Genomic DNA, 17,031 nt, shown 5'->3' with positions numbered 1-17,031 from the left:
TACATCAACTTGTTATTATAGAACTCATAAAATCAAACAGAATGGCTAATTGACTAAGTAATCTTCAAATACGTGTGAAGGGAAAGATAGAACACTTTATCACACTGAATCAAAGTTAAACCATTGCCTCCAAGTCGGCAAACAAATTTGACTACACAGCAGATTTATTTTTTCATCTATCCCTTTCTCCCTTTCATCACTCCTACTCTTATTCCAAACAAGGTGTGCCCTGAGTTTAAGACGCTACAGGGCTTGGAAGATTTGACGTTTTTGCTTAACACACAGAATTAGCAAAAACCAGGCCCACCAAAGAACCTTAAAAGGACACAAACAACAAGAGATTTAATTAACTACACATAAATTATACTAAACCTGCTTTCTTAAAATAACATTTGTTTGCTACCAGCAAGAGAAGCACTGTAAGCCATTCCCTTTGAGATTCCCATGCCACTATTTTTTTGCTGTATAATAGGTTTTTTATTTAAATGCGAGATCAGAAGAAAGAGACCGCTGCTGATGTTTGAGATACAGTAGAGATGTTTATAGGGTGCTGAGGAGCCCTGGGCAAATTGGATTAGCCGCTAATAAAACATACTTCTTAATGATATCCCACAGAGATATACAGATAGATTGCTATTACTTAAGCGCAGAGAGAAAGCTTGAAAGATGCTGGATGCACAAAAACGAAGTTCAGTGCAGACTAAATCTAGTTCCCATAAACATCGCTCCCTTTAGTGGCCATGCATAGTCACTGTGGCTCCCTTTGTTAAAAAAGTATCTTCTTCTGAAGGGTTTTTCATAATTGTGCGTCACTGTATTTTATGGTTATAATTAGTGCGTTGACATTCATATGAATGATGGCGGAAACCGAGCATCTGTGACACTTTGTTTACTTGTGTAAGGCCAACGGGTTGGTTGTGAGGCTTGTGTGTGTTGGCAAATGTGGTGATGGTTTGGAGGGAGATCTTTTCACATGTGGAGGGTGTGGTGGGAAGACAGCGCAGGGTGTGGATGACAGGACGGCCCCTTGCTCTGTCTCCTGCGGCGGTAGTGGTGCTGTCTGAGCCCTACGCCGGATTGGTGAAGAGCTTTTACTCACACATGCTCACACCACCTGTGGAGGGCGTCTGGGTGTGGACTGTGTGAATCTGAAAATGATTCACATGAGCATCAAAGTGTGTGCAGAGTCTTCTCATGCTCCTAGTGTTAATCTTCCCATGGTGTTCTTGTGAGCTCACAACACCCTTCAAGTTCACATCAATAGCTACCTCACATCCACTATCCAGAGCTACCGTGAGAATGAGACCTTTGTCATTTGGCTCCCTGCATGTGAATCATCACATTTAGCTTCTGTCCCATGCCAATGACAGGCTACTGACGTTTACTATGTGCAAGTTTGACAGTGTTAAAGCACCAATTACTGAGTATCAGCACATACATTTATCAAAGACAGGATTCTATCCACCCATTATCTATACCCATGGATAGACTATTGGGTTGGGACTCCAGGAAAATAATATTTTGTTATTGTCAACTAAAACATATGGTGTGACACCACATTGGAAAACAAACCCACCGGTGTTCTTTGGTAATCACCACGCTTCTTTGCTAGTTTGAGGGAATCACCGACTCACTGATGTTGTGTATTAGCTAGTGCTGCAACTAAGAAATTATTAAAGTGGACCTATCATGCTATATTTGAATAATATAGTGTAGGACCATACCTATATAAGGCATATTTATACTTTTTATTTTTCAAAATACCAAACAGATCATGCATTTTAGCCATTCCTCATTTCGCTCAATTTAACATTTATCTTTGCATGGGCTGATTCTGTGAGAACAGCACCATCTACAGGCCTGGTATATGTACTACAGCGTCTCCAGCGCTTTCGAACGGCAATGTCCGTGGCTGTCTCCTCCTGATTGGTGGAGTTGGCCCAATAGCCGTAGCGCCACTTCTGTGATGTCAGAGAAGTGTTCAAATCTGGATCAGTCTGTATCAGATCCGTTGCAGCCCCTTTTTAAGAGATTTGGGTATGAAGGAAAATAGAGAGGGTTGTGTTTTCTGACACTTGGTGAGTTCCCTGGAACACCGGGGACACATATTCATGTGTAAAACACGTACAAAAGTGCATTTTGCATGGTAGGTCACCTTTAATTATAATTGTTTTGGTTTGACCGACAGTCCAAAAGATCCAAGATACTCTGATGATAGAGATATAAAATTAAAAAAATTCAGAAAATGCTACGTTTACAGAATCCTTTAACAGATAATGATTGATGTTTTGCTTGAAAACTGACTCAAACAATTAATTTATTATCAAAATAGATGCCTATCGATTCCCTTTTTGATAATGATAATATCAATATCATTATTACAAATGTTGCCAAGGATACTAAAATAGTCAGAGATGCCTCTCCTCCCTAGGCAGGTGTCCTACCTGAGAAAGACAGATATGGCCAGGGGAGCTGGATCCTGTGCTGTCCCCGGGGGCCACTTTGTCCAGGGGCCTGACTGTGCGTCTGTCTGAAGGAGTGTGTGGCCTGCGAGGGGACAGGGGTTTGAAGGAGGGGATTGACGGTGGGACTTCACAAGGGGATGGTGGGACAGAGAGGGAACGTGGCATCTCCACCGTAACTCTGAAAGATGAAGAGTCTGTAAAGTTGGGGCCGGTGTAGATAGGGGCCGTGGGGCTGCCATGACGGAACTGCTGCCGCTGCTGCCACTCGTACAGCTGCCACACCATCCCCTCCTTAGTGGCCGTGCGCTCATCGGTGGACATGCGGAAGTGGCTAAGCCGGTCATGGGCGTACTTATAGTCGCTGGGCAGGTTGCATGTTGCTGGAGGAGAGTTGCTGCCTGACGGGAGACGGGGAGACTTTGGCAACGACTGATGGGAGGCATCCACTGTGCTGGCTTTGGGCTTTAATGGAGGAGTCCGCCGAGGGAGTTGGTATTCAGCAGAGGGAGCACTGAGACAGAAAACACATGTATGTTTTTTTATTTGATCTCTCTCAATATAATTTAACCTATCCACATTGACAATGATTTTTCTAAATAAAATAGACAAATGTAAATACACAAGTGTTCTTATTAGCCACTAGAGGGAGGTATTTACTCTTTTTTTAAATCTATGTTGATGATGCTTTTTTAAGAACTGCCTTAACTAACCTCTTTGGTGGGTCCCCTTTGTGAACTTTGACCCACTGCTGCACCTGAGCCAGTGTATTCTTTCTCTGCACATGTTTCCCAGGGTCTCCGCGCGACACAAATCCCCTCTGATAGACAATATTTCCATTCTGTTCTGGAGGCAGAGTCACTTCGATTACAGTTTGCTGTCCGTTCTTGTGGGCGGCACCATCGTCAGAGTCTGGAGAGAGTCTCTCTGCTCTTTCCTCTGCGACCAACTGGCTGGGCCTGCCTTGAATCTGTAATCCATACCTCACCTCGTCTCCATGAGCCAGGTGGATCCCAATGTCCGGTTCTGTCCTGCGACGGCACTCTGACTGAGATGATTTCTGGTTGATGTGGACGTGGTTGGTCTGTGGGACAGCCTGCTGCACAGCCTGCTGCACAGCCTTCTTTGGATTCTCCAACTCTCTAAAAAATCAAGAAATTAGGATTAAACAAGTAAGTCCTGCCTGTTCAGAATTTAAATGAATGGCTTTACTCAACATGTACTGTAATTCCCCCTTTTCACCTTATAGTATGATGGAATGTAGCACTGTTCTTGAAAAGAGGGATAACATGGCATTATACAATGGATAAAAATCACAATAAACACTCAAATTAAGGTAATTTGCCATTCAATTCACAGAGACACTTAAACAATGAGTAAGATTAATATCTATGTTTCTCTCAGAGAGATCTCAGAGACCATGGGACATTACATTACTTTCTATCTGTATGTTTCTATCATATTTGTATGACAATGCATGCAGAGGGAATTCGCACTAAACATAAATGTCCCTTTGACTTTAGCTTAAGGAAATGTGCTGTTCTTTCAAAAAGTTCTTAGAGGTGAAATATTAAGGTAAGAATAGCAATAAGGTGACCAATGGGGACCATATAGTAGATATAGAAATGATGACCTCACATACATCTCACAGGAAATGTACTGTTTGAGCTTATTATGACTTCAGAAGTGTAAAACATACCATAGTAATAATGTTTAATTCCAAGGGATCAAGGGGTGTCTTATCAAATGCTGTGCTTTTCAAATACAAATATCAGGAGTGTTGAGCCACATCAGCCACTAGGAGGCGACATTGCAAAGACCATTTAAATCATGCAGTGCACGCAGCCTATCTAAGAAACCTTAATGCAGCTTTAAATGCAAAGGGCTCAGTTTCAGTAGCCACAAAGTCTCAGGCTGACTATATATGCCATCGCTTGTGAATATTGTCAACATAAATGTGGTTACACACACACACACACACACACACACACACACACACACACACACACACACACACACACACACACACACACACACACACACACACACACACACACACACACACACACACACACACACACACGCGCGCGCCCCAGAGCAGATGGACGGGGATGGACCTGCTGTAGAAGACAGCTCAAGCTGTTAAAATAAAGCACGTGTTGGTTGGAAAAAGTTCATTTTTGAAACCTAAGTTATAGCAACACATGCTTTAGCAAAACGGATGATTGCTGTTTGGTTGAATACTGTGACACCCAGGGAGCCTTTATGATTTAGTCTTAAAACATATCCAGTTCTCATAGACCGCTGCGCTTTAGGGAGGGCGAAATGTTAGTCGAAGCCCAGCCAACGGGAGAAACTAATCGTACTCTGGTGAGAGAGACCAACCTCTTTACAGTGTGACTCTGCTGCATCAGCGCAGCCTGGTTCATGGCCCGGATCCAGCCATTCATGTCCTCCTGTGTGTCCGCACTGAAGAAATATGTCCGCATCCCGCAGTGTTCTGCCTGTGAGCCAATCACAGAGTTCTTATTGTAAATGTAGGAGCGCATTCCTGTATGGCTCGCCTATCAAAGGGAGAGAGGTGGAGAAAGAGAGGATGGATATGAGAACTTCTTACTGAAGATGGGAAAAAGCTGCCAGAAAGCCTGATAAGTGTTTACTAAAATTGACAGTGGGGACACATTTTACAGCAACATTTGGGTAAATATAATAATAGAGAGGGAGCAAAATGCTGCAGCAGAAACAGCATTAAGATTGTGCTGTTCCTGGCAAGAAAAAAGAGCATAACACAGGTTTTATTTTCCAAAAGCTTTAGGAAAAGACTGTCTTTAGGCCACAAAAAATTTGACAGCAGCTGCAGCAAACAAAAAGTAAATGATGGCCACCTGTTATTGGTCAATATATACATAACCACCTAGCACAAACATTAACTTACCTTTCATTAGATCTATGCCGTGTTGTAAATCTTTCCAAGCTTTTTGGTACAGTTAGGGACCAAATCAACACAATTATGATGCAGACAACCAGCAGTACCACAGTGAAGGAGCATTCAGCAGCATATTTGTTTTTTCCCACATTTCTTCTTACTTCATAGTATTACACATAGCTTCTCATTTAAATCTGCAAAAACATTCACGTATCTACTCAATATAAGTAAAAGAGTGTTTAAAAGTTGTTTTGCTTAATAATACTGCAGAGCTCCACACAATGTTTTTGTGTAAGCTATTTCACATGAATTGATAACTAATAACGACATTCATGAATGGTTGCCAAAAATGCAACAAAAGCATTCACATCACAAGAATGAAATGAATTATATACAGAAGAAATGGTCAAAAGAGTATAATATTCATCATTCACAAAGTCAAATACCAAAACATGCTCAATAGAAAGAGGCAGAGTCTGCAAGAGGTTATCCACAGTGAAAGAAAAAGGGTCCAGTTATTATGAAAATACAATCTTGATTTTCCTCACAGAAATACCTCCATTAACCCTTAATAAAAGGGTTAGGGTACATATGTAACACAATTCTATACCAAGTGCTATAGACTTAATTTAAAGAGAGCCCTGCCCGTTTATTAGTCTGTTAATAAAATGTCCACAGCACATCACACAGGGCTTCACATCTACACATGTCAATGTGATTTTTAAACTTATAAGTGAATAAACTGTGTGAAGTATTTGAGCTATTTAAAATACCCTTACCCACCAATGATCACCAGAATGTATTAGTTTGGAAGACTTTAAAGGGAATGAAATCATTATAACAATCTTTAGGCAATATGTGAATGTAAATCACACCTAAGAATCTGACAATGAGCCTGCTTCAAGACAAAAAACACATATATTGTATTGTCTATTGTTAAACATAAATACAAATGATTTACAGCAAGGGGGGTTGGTGATGTCAACAAACATCCAAAGTAATGCAATGAAATCAGAGAGGGTTGAAAGAAAAATGGCTGAGACAACCACCACTCCAATGACAATGACAATGTGATAAATGATAGGCAGCTTCACAAGACAAATACCAAAGCCACCACCGGGTACATGAGACTGATCAAATAAATCGACTTGGCATTGTGAGTGTCTTGTTCAACATTGAGCACATTTCTGAAAACGGTTTCTGGCTAACTGAGGATAAAGTGCTCTCTGTGTCTCTCTTCTCAAAGGACATTTTGCATGTGCAGTTTACTATAGGTACTGCAGTCTTGTAGTAGTCCTCTCACATTGTCCTAGATTTGGGGGACTATGTGCTTCATTTTTAAATTCATTACCAAATATATTCCTGTCAAAATACTTAAACTAATGAACCCAATGTGCTCTGGTGTTGCCCATAGATAACTGTAGTGATGTCTGTACATGATGAAACTTTGATGCACATTTATAAATGTGCATCCATCAGCTACTAGCATAGTATGAAACAAAATGAGGTGAGGGTGGCAGTAAAACTGATGAGGCTGATGTGAAATCAAATACCTAGTCATGCAAGACAGGAAGCCAGTGTGATTGAGGACGACTGCCTGCAGATAACAGTACTCACTCCGCCCGCGCACACACACCGGGTCACAATGGGAGGCAATTGACCAACAGGGAATGAGAGAAACACAGTAAGATGAGAAAAATAACAGGAAGTTGCTGACTCAATAAGAAAGAACATAAATGGCTCCAGCTGTGGTCTTATGGCAGTCGTCACAGAAGCAAGAATGAGTTTCAGCATCAAAAGACTGGAGACTACACTCTGACACATCATCATGGCATCAGGGCGTCAGTGCTTTAAGTAAACTTGAGTATAACTACTTTACACTACATTGTCAATTCTCAGTTTACTTGTGTTATTATTCAGGCCAGCACACACTGTCTGTCAGCAGCTCTAACAGTTAAAAATCCTGTTGTTGAACAACACCAGACAACAACGGAGATGCTGTCATGCTTACTTAGCAGTAACAGAGAATTTCCAAAGCCCCTTGGATACCTGTAATGAAATCTCCTACTCTTTAATGCATGATGGCTCAGAGAGAGCTGGGAGAACAGGGATCTCTTAAATACAGGGTGATGCAGCAGAGCCCAGGCTCATTTAACCTAACCTTACATATACTCCCCAGCAAGTGGTGGGAAGAGACGCTGAATATGCTGAATGCATAATTAATATATCCAGCAACAGCATAATTATCATACAAATTCCATTGTATCTTATATGATATTTAAAACACAGGAGACATGTACTGCACATTCACGCTTACACAGACATGTCTCACACTCAGACACACATACACTACACACAGGATCCCAGAACAAAAGCCAAAGTACAAAGGAGCTGATAGGATTGCAACAGAATGCCCTGAAGCTGCAGTGGTGCATCAAACATCAGGCACTATTGTTCTTTGCAACAAGCTCTGTGTTTCCACAAAGGAGGAGCTGGATACTGTTAACACTCTTGCTGTAACCAAAATACATAAATCCTTTTCAGTCCGCTGGCAAAATCCGCAGACAGAAAACAAAAAATGACTTTGCCGCATTTAAGAAAAAGTGCTGTCACACATTTAAAAATACAAATGCCATTATTACAAAAAGTGGGCTGGGTGTATTGGGTAAAGTATTATAGGCGAGTTATTATGTGCCATTCAGATTCAAAAAATAAGCTTTCGCACTGTGCACACCATATTGAAACTGCATTGCTGCAGCCTTTACACTGGTAGGGCTACCGAAAGCCAGTGTACTTCTGCCCCTTATCACAAAAGGTTAATAAAATCAGAATTCACAAGTGAGCAGAATACATAAAGGCATGTACTGTAGCCATCTATAGTAACACCCACCCTTGGGTTTGAAAAAAAAATCAGCCACCATGAGGTCAGAAGTTCAGCAACACTCTACACAATTGGACTAGATATACGAAGTCACATGCTGAGTTGAATACAAAATATTTCTTGACCAAAAGTGAACACAAGTTGAATTTTTCTGTGATCAAATGCAAAACACCCCCGTTTCAGTGCAGGAAATAAACCATTATTTTTTCTTATTTTGCTTAGATACATTTTGTTTCATACTAAACCTTTTCTGGATATGTAACAAAATAAGAAGGCTTCCCAAACACATCAGAGTTTCATGGCTGCTTATTGTTATACAAGCAGCCATAGAAACATAGGTACTGAAGTTCTATAACCAGCCCTGATAGTAAATCATAAACTGTCAAAAAAACAATGGAAAAAATAGATATTTGCAGCAGGGAGTACCCACTCTTCCTTCCTGCGAGACCACAGTAGAGAAAACCAGTATGTGAGGGATGTTACCAAAAGATTTTTTAGCAATGAAATCTGCAGGAGTAAACACTTTTTGCTCCACCCATTGACATAACCTCGGATTCAATGGCACTTCAGTGTTACCTTGAACGCGTATTTTCGGTTTATGTGATCATCAGCTTCAACTGGTGCAATGACATAACTGGGCAGAGGGATGCTACCGAGCACAGTCTCCTCTCGGCTGTCTGTGAAGAGAGAACACACACAGAGTATTGTAAAATCCCAAACAACAATCTCTAATTCTGCCAAGATCTTTTACGATGTTTACAAGTGACTGCAGATTTATGAACAGCAGGAAAATTAGCAAGGCATATATCATGGGTGACTCCTGTCTGGTCCAGGCCATGTGGCTGCATGAAGCACGAGGTGGCATGTGGCTCATCTATTATTCAGTATGATTAATTGTGGAGAGGAGGTAGATGCTCTGGCAACACAAGCACAAATTACATCCCATAATAAAACACTCAAGTTAATAAGGAAGGAGAAGTGGTAGGAAGAGAAAGTCGAGGAGAATAAGAAGTAGCAATATATGTCATACATGTAGTCATAACATGTTTTAATCACGATACTAATCTTCCCTTAGAGGAGAATGTGAATGTTTGTACGACCATTTTCATTTATTTATTTTTAATGAAGTGCATGATTCATAGACTCACCTTTGTAGTAGAACAAGCAGTAGTCTGACAAAACAAACCACTTCCTTTTCCACAGTCGCATTCCAGAGCTGTCCTGGAGGTAAAGGGGAAGCACAACACACAGCGTGTCAAGAAATCCTCCTCGCAGGAACACATTTCAATTCTCTTTTTCATTAAAAGTGTAGTTCAGGAATACAGTGACCGTTAGTGGAAAGCAAGGGGGGAGAGAAGGCTTTTTTCATATAATTAAAACAATCAATTTATATAAGTTTATTTTTCATTTGCAGCATTTGGCACAAATCTGTTGTGTGTGTGTGTGTGTGTGTGTGTGTGTGTGTGTGTGTGTGTGTGTGTGTGTGTGTGTGTGTGTGTGTGTGTGTGTCTTACACCTTAAGTAAGATTTGTAAGGGCCATCTGAGAATTCAATTTGTAAAGGTTACATTTAATAGATTATTCAACTCTACAAGTTCTCACACATTCTCTTTTTCATGGCAGATGGGGTCTTTCTTTAAGACTAACAATAAAGCAGAGGAACACCAGCTCACCTGTTTATAGAGCCAGCCCCTCACCACCACTGGGATGTTGAGATTTCTTTTGATAGCATGATCCCTCTTGCCAAAACTGTGTACTTTTCCCAATCCTCTGGAGCCCTGTAGAAAGCATTAAAAAAAGAGTTGATTATGTGGGGGCTTTATTGAAGAACTGTAATCCAATTTACTTTGCTTACCTGAGATAAAACATAGTATTTAGTAGAAAGTCGAACTGTGTAAAAATAAGGAAAAAATAAGGAAAAAATAACTTTCCTGGAACTCCATTCTTCTAACACTCATGAGGAAAAAGGAAATACCAACTGGTTACTCCTGTGGATGTGTGCATCCATTTATAATCAGGCATATTTTTAGACAAGGCCATTTCAGACTACATTTTTTTGATTGTGCTTTTTCAGGTGCATTTCTACTGAAATACCTGGGTATGTCGGGTTGACCAGCTGGCTAAAAAAAGACACAAATGTTGAAGGGACAAATACCTCGTACAGAGTCATAAATATGACATGTTTTAATCAGACAAAATGAAAAAACACCAAAGGGTAAAGTGAGTCAATCACACAAATAATGACATATAAAAAGTGTTATTCTTTACATTATCTGGTTATCTGATAATAAATTGGTCCATAAAATGCCAGGAAAATTAGTTAAGAATGTATTTTATAAAAGCCAAGGAAACGTCTTCAATATTGCGATATTGTCAGATCCACAGTTTACAACAACACAATGCGTACCGTGCTACTAAATGAAACAAGAAAAGCAGCAAGGTTAACATTTAAAGGACCATACAATTGTTTGGCATTTGACATTCAAAAAATGTATAAAAGTTTAATCAATTATCAAAAGTGTTTGTATTAAATATTTCTAAATTGAATAATTGCTTTTTGAAAACTACTGCAAAGTAAGAGATTAAAAAGAAAATTGCAAAAAAACGTCTTTATAGTCCAGTTGTATTGAAACATTGACAAAGTGTGTCACATATTTAGTGTAAAAAATATGTCCATGATCACTGTGGAAACACCAGCAAGTATTTTGCAAAGATGCATTCTGTACACCAGACCCCTTTCCAGTCCCTGAGGATGTGCATCTGAGTTTTATTCTGCTTGTGTACATCATTTCTATTTGTGGCCAATAATCAGAATTAGATTATGTCTAGGGTTGATTGAACCAGTTTATCAACAAAAGCATTAGCAAACATCAAGAGAGTTCCTAAAGATATTCACTAACCCAAGAATAATTGTTGCTTAGTTAGGATAACATTTTGAGTTTGAAAAAAAACATTTTGATTTTCTATGAAAAATATTATTGGATAGTTTACAGTAAAACTGACAAGAAAACCAAATCCACATAAACAGATGAGCACTTTGTGAAGACAATCACTGATCCTCACCTTTGACACTGAGCTGGCCTCCACTGCTGCTGGGGTCACAGCCTTGGAGGCGTCTGTGACCATGCCCGGGGATCTCTGATTGGCCGCTGACTTGGACATACGGGCTTCTATCCTACAGTAGACAAGGTAGCAGACGAGAAGATCAGTAACACGAACAGGATTAGAAGCATTTGACAGTGATATTCCTTCTTAATTCGTCGGACAAACTACAGACACTAAGGGAAACAGGGCACACCTCTCTGCTGAGCTTTCACATATAAAGGATATGACTATTTCCTGACACCGCCACGCGACCTGTCACAGCCAATGGCTCTCTGGTGGATCTGTTAACTGGGGAGGATTCGTGTTCCAAACACTCCAGTGACCCTTTCAGACACATCGTACACACACCACACACACACACACACACACACACACACACACACACACACACACACACACACACACACACACACACACACACACACACACACACACACACACACACACACACACACACACACACACACACACACACACACACACACCTTCTATCCACATCGCACCTCACATTTCCTCATTACCTCACAATATCACTATGAATACAGAGAAGTCAACATGAGAATTAAGCTTAGTTGAAATCAAAGTTTGGGTCAAGTGACAATTATTGTTATTGATTTCATTACAAAGAAGGTATTAAGGCCTAAAACAACCTTTGTTTACACTGTACATTTCTGTTCTCATGTAGCAATACTATTTCTAAGACTTTATTCCCAGGCTGAAGCAACTTGTACTTCGGGCTCAAAAAGAGATGCATCATGGATAGTGCTGAAAATGGAGCCATGATCAGTTTGATTTAACAAAGTCACAAAAATGTATCTCAGGAATTGTATTCTGTTCTGATAACGAAACAGTTCCAGCTGATATTTAATGCGCACTTTGTGTAAACCTCCAGAGAACTGAACCATAAAACTATGCAGACCAATGGATTAAAAGGAATTGACTGTAATAAACCTGGAAACAACCTCATATTATGATTGTTCAATAGCACTTGTGTTATTAATTAATTAATTAATTGTATGACTAATGAATACATCACTTTAAACATAATTCATTACGCAACATTTGTAAAAATCATCTGCGCCTAGTTAGCCAGCAAAATTGTCTGGCAACTGTCCAGGGCTTAGCAGAGCCTCTTCCTGACTGAGTGAACTTCCAAAAGGAAACAATGTGTGACCTGCCTCTGACAACACTGCTGCTAGCCTCTGCATTGTTCCTGCAAAGGGGTTGAATGCAGCACTACCCTGTTGTTTTCTCCTGCGTTGTGTTGCTGTAAAACACAGAAGCTGAGGAAAAGATGATAAGCTAGAGGTGTTTGTCAGAAGAAGAAAAAGAGAGAGACCACAGTGGAACAAACCTACAGTGTCTGCACTCAAAGCTTGGACAGCAGCCAGCATTTTTACAGGCTGCTTCTGTCCTATCAAAGCGACTCTGTCTGCTGTTTGTGAAGTTTTCATACTGTTTACCACAACTGTCATAGGAACAGTTCCTCTGGAGATTTGTTGTGGCATGTGGTCGAGAGGAGTGATATTTCACATAACGTAGTGTAAAAACACTAAGCTCCATCTCACTCAGCTTCTCTGGCTACTGTATGATCGAAATGAGGGCATATTTGACATTTTCTAATCCTTTAAGGCACTGGGTGCACACGGGTGAGTTGACGAATTGATCATAGTGTGATAATCTATAACAAAGGCAAAGCCTCCAGGCCATCAAAGCACAGGCTGATCGACCCCGCCATGGGGAAGGACCTCCTGAAGCTCTATTTCCTTCTCGCTCTGTCCTCAATCCGATACGGGTCTCCAGGGAACACACTGAGGTTCTCCTTACTTGGAGGGCAGTCAATGATTCATGGAAGAAACCAACTTACTTTTCAGATATCATTATACACAGAATAATCCGATAACTTCCCTGTGAAAGTTAACAGAAGCAACATTTTGATGCTACAGGAATGTCTGTGTATCAAACATTAGAAATCAAGGCTGCAACCCAGCTTTTACACTCTAACTAACTAAACTGCAAAACTGCTTTGTGATAAAAAGGGTGCAAGAGAGAGGCCCCAAGTATGCGTCAATACAGCAAATAGACATGGTTTGAAGGAAAGTGTACACAACATGTAGTAGTGTGTGTGTACTGCAGAGAGGATTGGATTAGATGCTAGAGGTAAAATAGCTGCTTAAAATCCACTTCCACGTTGACCCATATGCACAAAATATGTTATTTTTCAACTCTCCTCCTTCAGACAATCTTTAAGTAGTCTTAGTTTAAGACTGAGCTTAGGCTAAATCAATCCACAAACATAGTTATATAATAATTCTTCATTCTTATCAAAGCAAACTGAAGATAAATGCTAAAACAGATAACGTACCTAGGGAAATACTGGAAAGGATGTAACCAGTTGGAAAGACTACTTTAAATGTTAACATGTACTGACAAACTTATCTTTCTCAGTCATCAATATCTCTGATGAACAGAGAAAGTTACTGACCTCTTTCAATGATAAAAAATAGAACATATCACAGGAGATGTGTTTAACTCATGGGATGTGTTTACTGTGGCTTAGCTTAAGTAAGAGAAAGTGTAGATATATGCGCAGCCTAAAACTGTAAGAAGATCTACCAAATCTAAATAAGAATAGACTACGTTTTGTAACTTTTGCCTGCTCCTCTCATATCATACTTGTCATGTTGTTAAAAGAGGTGAATAAAACTGATGATATTTGACCATAGCTTATAGAGAGTGTGACTGGCATGTCACATTAAAAGAACAATGATTTCAACGGTGAAATGTGCAAGTAAGGCAACCGTAACTTTGAAGCCTCTTGATGATATACAAATCCCTGGCTCAACAGAACTTAAAGGCATTGCTTTAACAGAACATATCTTAATCAGTGGGAGTGTGAAGGTCACATGCTTGTATCTAAACCTGCATTTGCCTTAAGTGGAATCTGTGCTATGCATGATCATATTACACCAGCCAGCTTAAATACTATCAGACACCTGCTGTTTTGTATTGTGCTCTCAACCTGCCGTGCAGCTTTGACGGCTTTGCAGTGTGAGTTTCACATAATGACATATTAAAGCAACAATAATAAATACAACTGCCATGCCATGGCGTTGTACAGTTTACTGCAGCAAATAAAACAACCCAATGTTGCCTCTTATTTCAAAGACTTGTTGGAGAGAATTGCTTGACATAGAGAGATATTGGGGATATTCTGTCAATGCTGGTAACAAGGTCAGAAGCACAACGCCAGGTTTCATTTTTATAACTTCAACTATAGTGAGAAAAATGGCCTAAATGGACCAGGAGGAAATATAATAAATAACTTGGCTGATTGTTGAGGAGACAGATTCATGACACCAGATGTGATATTAACACAGTCAAAAGCGTATATGGGTGTCAGTTGTGCCATTACCATAAATTCCATTAAGGCAATCATTTTAAGAATAATACTTATGAGCCATCTGGGATCCAAAGCCACTGACGATCGAGTGCAGTCAATTACAAATGCCATGATGGTAATGAATACATTCAATATGATGACAACTATTACAATGCTCCTCCTTTAGTGTTTTCACTTTGTTGGCAGCTCATTTCCAATTACCTGAAACTGACTGTACTGTTGAATAGACATCCTCCCCCACCCCCCTCATAATAGATTTCATCAGGGAGGGTGATTTCCCAGTCGATTTCTGGACTCCAGTCCAACCGCATGACCTTGAACTCACCTATCTGTACATTTAAGCATGCAGAGTATGCATGATTACCGGGGGGAAAAGAGTGACTCACCTGTCTTGAAGTGTGTATTCTGTGTTTTCAGGGGATATCTGTCCTGTGACAGGGTGCCGAAATGATGTAGCCCTCAGGTTGTGGCTGCAGGACAGAGAGAGATTGAAAATAGTGAGGTTGAGAGGAAACAGACACTAAGGGAGGGAAACAAATATTATCAAATGCACACAGCTGTGTGTCTATACAATACCACACTACAATTTGCTTACAATGAATGCCTCAGTCAACTGTAATACATGGAGAGAAATAAATGGTAGCACTGCAGCCAGATCAGCTCTCTCAGCACTCTTCCTCAGCTAGCTTACCAGGCCTTACTGTTTTCTGTTAGATGAGCCCATTCATTGCTTTAACAAGAGCATTTATGCATGTTACTGTCACAAGATAGAATACCAAACAGACAAGCTGCTAGGGGGGCTGGTGATGGTGTTTGGACTTTAATATATTAGGCTTTGACTCTACTTGTATTTGCTGTCTATCATATATTCATGCGTGACTAGGCAAGGATATGATTTGGGTTTTTCTACTGTTTACAACTAAATCTAAGAAAATGAGCGAGAGCGAAGTGAGCTATTTCTATACATTTATCTTTTGTCAAATACACTGATAAGGGTCTACAGCCAGAAACAACCTCTGGTCGGACACATTGAAGCACATTTCTTCTGTAAGATGTTAGAATGTGTTTGCTGTGATTTGTATAGAAATACAGCAGCTGAGGCTTCAATCATTCGTTGTGTTTGGCTTTCCATTTCTTTAGTTTCTCAACAGTTTAACACAAAACCGCTCTACTGCAGAGTGCCTGCAAGGTGGATGGCTCTCAGTTAGCTGCCACTGTTACTCAGTACTGCCATCAATTATTCCCTGGAACTTTGACACTTGAGATACTGTTGGAATTGTATTGCATATATACATTGTATATACATTATACAGAGCTTTAAAAACCAAATACATTATACAGTGTAATGTTATGGAAACATCTAGCAGAACTTCTACTACATCTATCAACAAAGACCTGTGTTTTTCATACTCAGGTAGACAACATGAGTATAATCTGACTTTGTTGTCCCATTCAGGTGGCTTGAAAATATGGATAGTGGGACAGTGTGTGATAATATACTGAACTGCACTATTATGCTTTCAAGCCTGGCGTTTGTCATTGCGATTTTTTTATTCCCCATAACCCTTTTTTTCCCATCACCATCATCCACAATCTATCACAGCAGGAAAAAAACACTATTCTTCAACAGAAGCTTTGAAATACAGCTACAGTAAAGCCATAGAATAAATAGTGCTGCTCTGCAGAGGCTAAATCCATATGTCGTTTTTTCTCAAACATACACTGTGGTAAAGGTCAATTCATAGTTAAGATAAACAGTATTTACCCTACCTCTATATTAATTGTACCATAGGTAAATAAATCACTAGTATTTATCCAGAATTAAGAGGTGAAAATTCTGAGGGGGCAGCTGCAAAATGTCAGGACTATAAAGGTGCAGAATGAAATCCAGAAAAGGTGGTGCCTCACTGCAACACCATGCAGCAAAAGGAGGGGGAGAGGAACTGAGCAGGGTGAACAGATTTACGAGTTGACATTAAAGAAAAGTTCAAGAGGGAGCACTAAACAGGAATGATGCTCAGTATTTTTGCACGCACAAACAACATACCATCAAATTTAAACAATCATACATCCATTTAAACAGCACACACACACACACACACACACACACACACACACACACACACTGTACCACACACACACCTACAGTACACACTGTACCACACACGCCTACAGCTCCTAAAGCATAATCAGGCTACAGCCGTTGTGTATTTTATTATGTGAAGCACTAAATGGTCTTAGAAAAATATCGACTC

The 17,031-nt window shown here is 40.0% G+C and overlaps 2 protein-coding genes across 2 annotated transcripts in view; both read right to left on the bottom strand.

Moving 5' to 3' along the window:
• The window catches only part of plekha7b (pleckstrin homology domain containing, family A member 7b), a 31,154-nt gene extending 15,911 nt beyond the window's left edge, over window positions 1-15,243 (bottom strand). Inside the window, exons 1-8 of the mRNA XM_010768706.1 lie at window positions 15,163-15,243; window positions 11,332-11,443; window positions 9,942-10,046; window positions 9,418-9,490; window positions 8,846-8,946; window positions 4,848-5,026; window positions 3,176-3,604; window positions 2,445-2,976 (exon numbers count right to left, since the gene is read on the bottom strand). Coding sequence (XP_010767008.1) covers window positions 2,445-2,976; window positions 3,176-3,604; window positions 4,848-5,026; window positions 8,846-8,946; window positions 9,418-9,490; window positions 9,942-10,046; window positions 11,332-11,430 — 1,518 coding nt within the window. The 5' untranslated portion in view covers window positions 11,431-11,443; window positions 15,163-15,243. The remainder of the gene's footprint in view (window positions 1-2,444; window positions 2,977-3,175; window positions 3,605-4,847; window positions 5,027-8,845; window positions 8,947-9,417; window positions 9,491-9,941; window positions 10,047-11,331; window positions 11,444-15,162) is intronic.
• Window positions 15,244-16,680: 1,437 nt separating this feature from the next.
• Window positions 16,681-17,031, bottom strand: part of LOC104943345 (nucleobindin-2-like) — a 4,138-nt gene continuing 3,787 nt past the window's right edge. The window contains exon 7 of the mRNA XM_010768712.1: window positions 16,681-16,719. Within this exon, the coding sequence (XP_010767014.1) occupies window positions 16,681-16,719 (39 nt within the window). The remainder of the gene's footprint in view (window positions 16,720-17,031) is intronic.

The sequence above is a fragment of the Notothenia coriiceps genome, unplaced genomic scaffold (assembly GCF_000735185.1).
Source record: "Notothenia coriiceps isolate Sejong01 unplaced genomic scaffold, NC01 NC01_scaffold00005935, whole genome shotgun sequence".
Classification (NCBI taxonomy): domain Eukaryota; kingdom Metazoa; phylum Chordata; class Actinopteri; order Perciformes; family Nototheniidae; genus Notothenia; species Notothenia coriiceps.
This window is presented reverse-complemented; position numbering and strand designations above follow the sequence as displayed.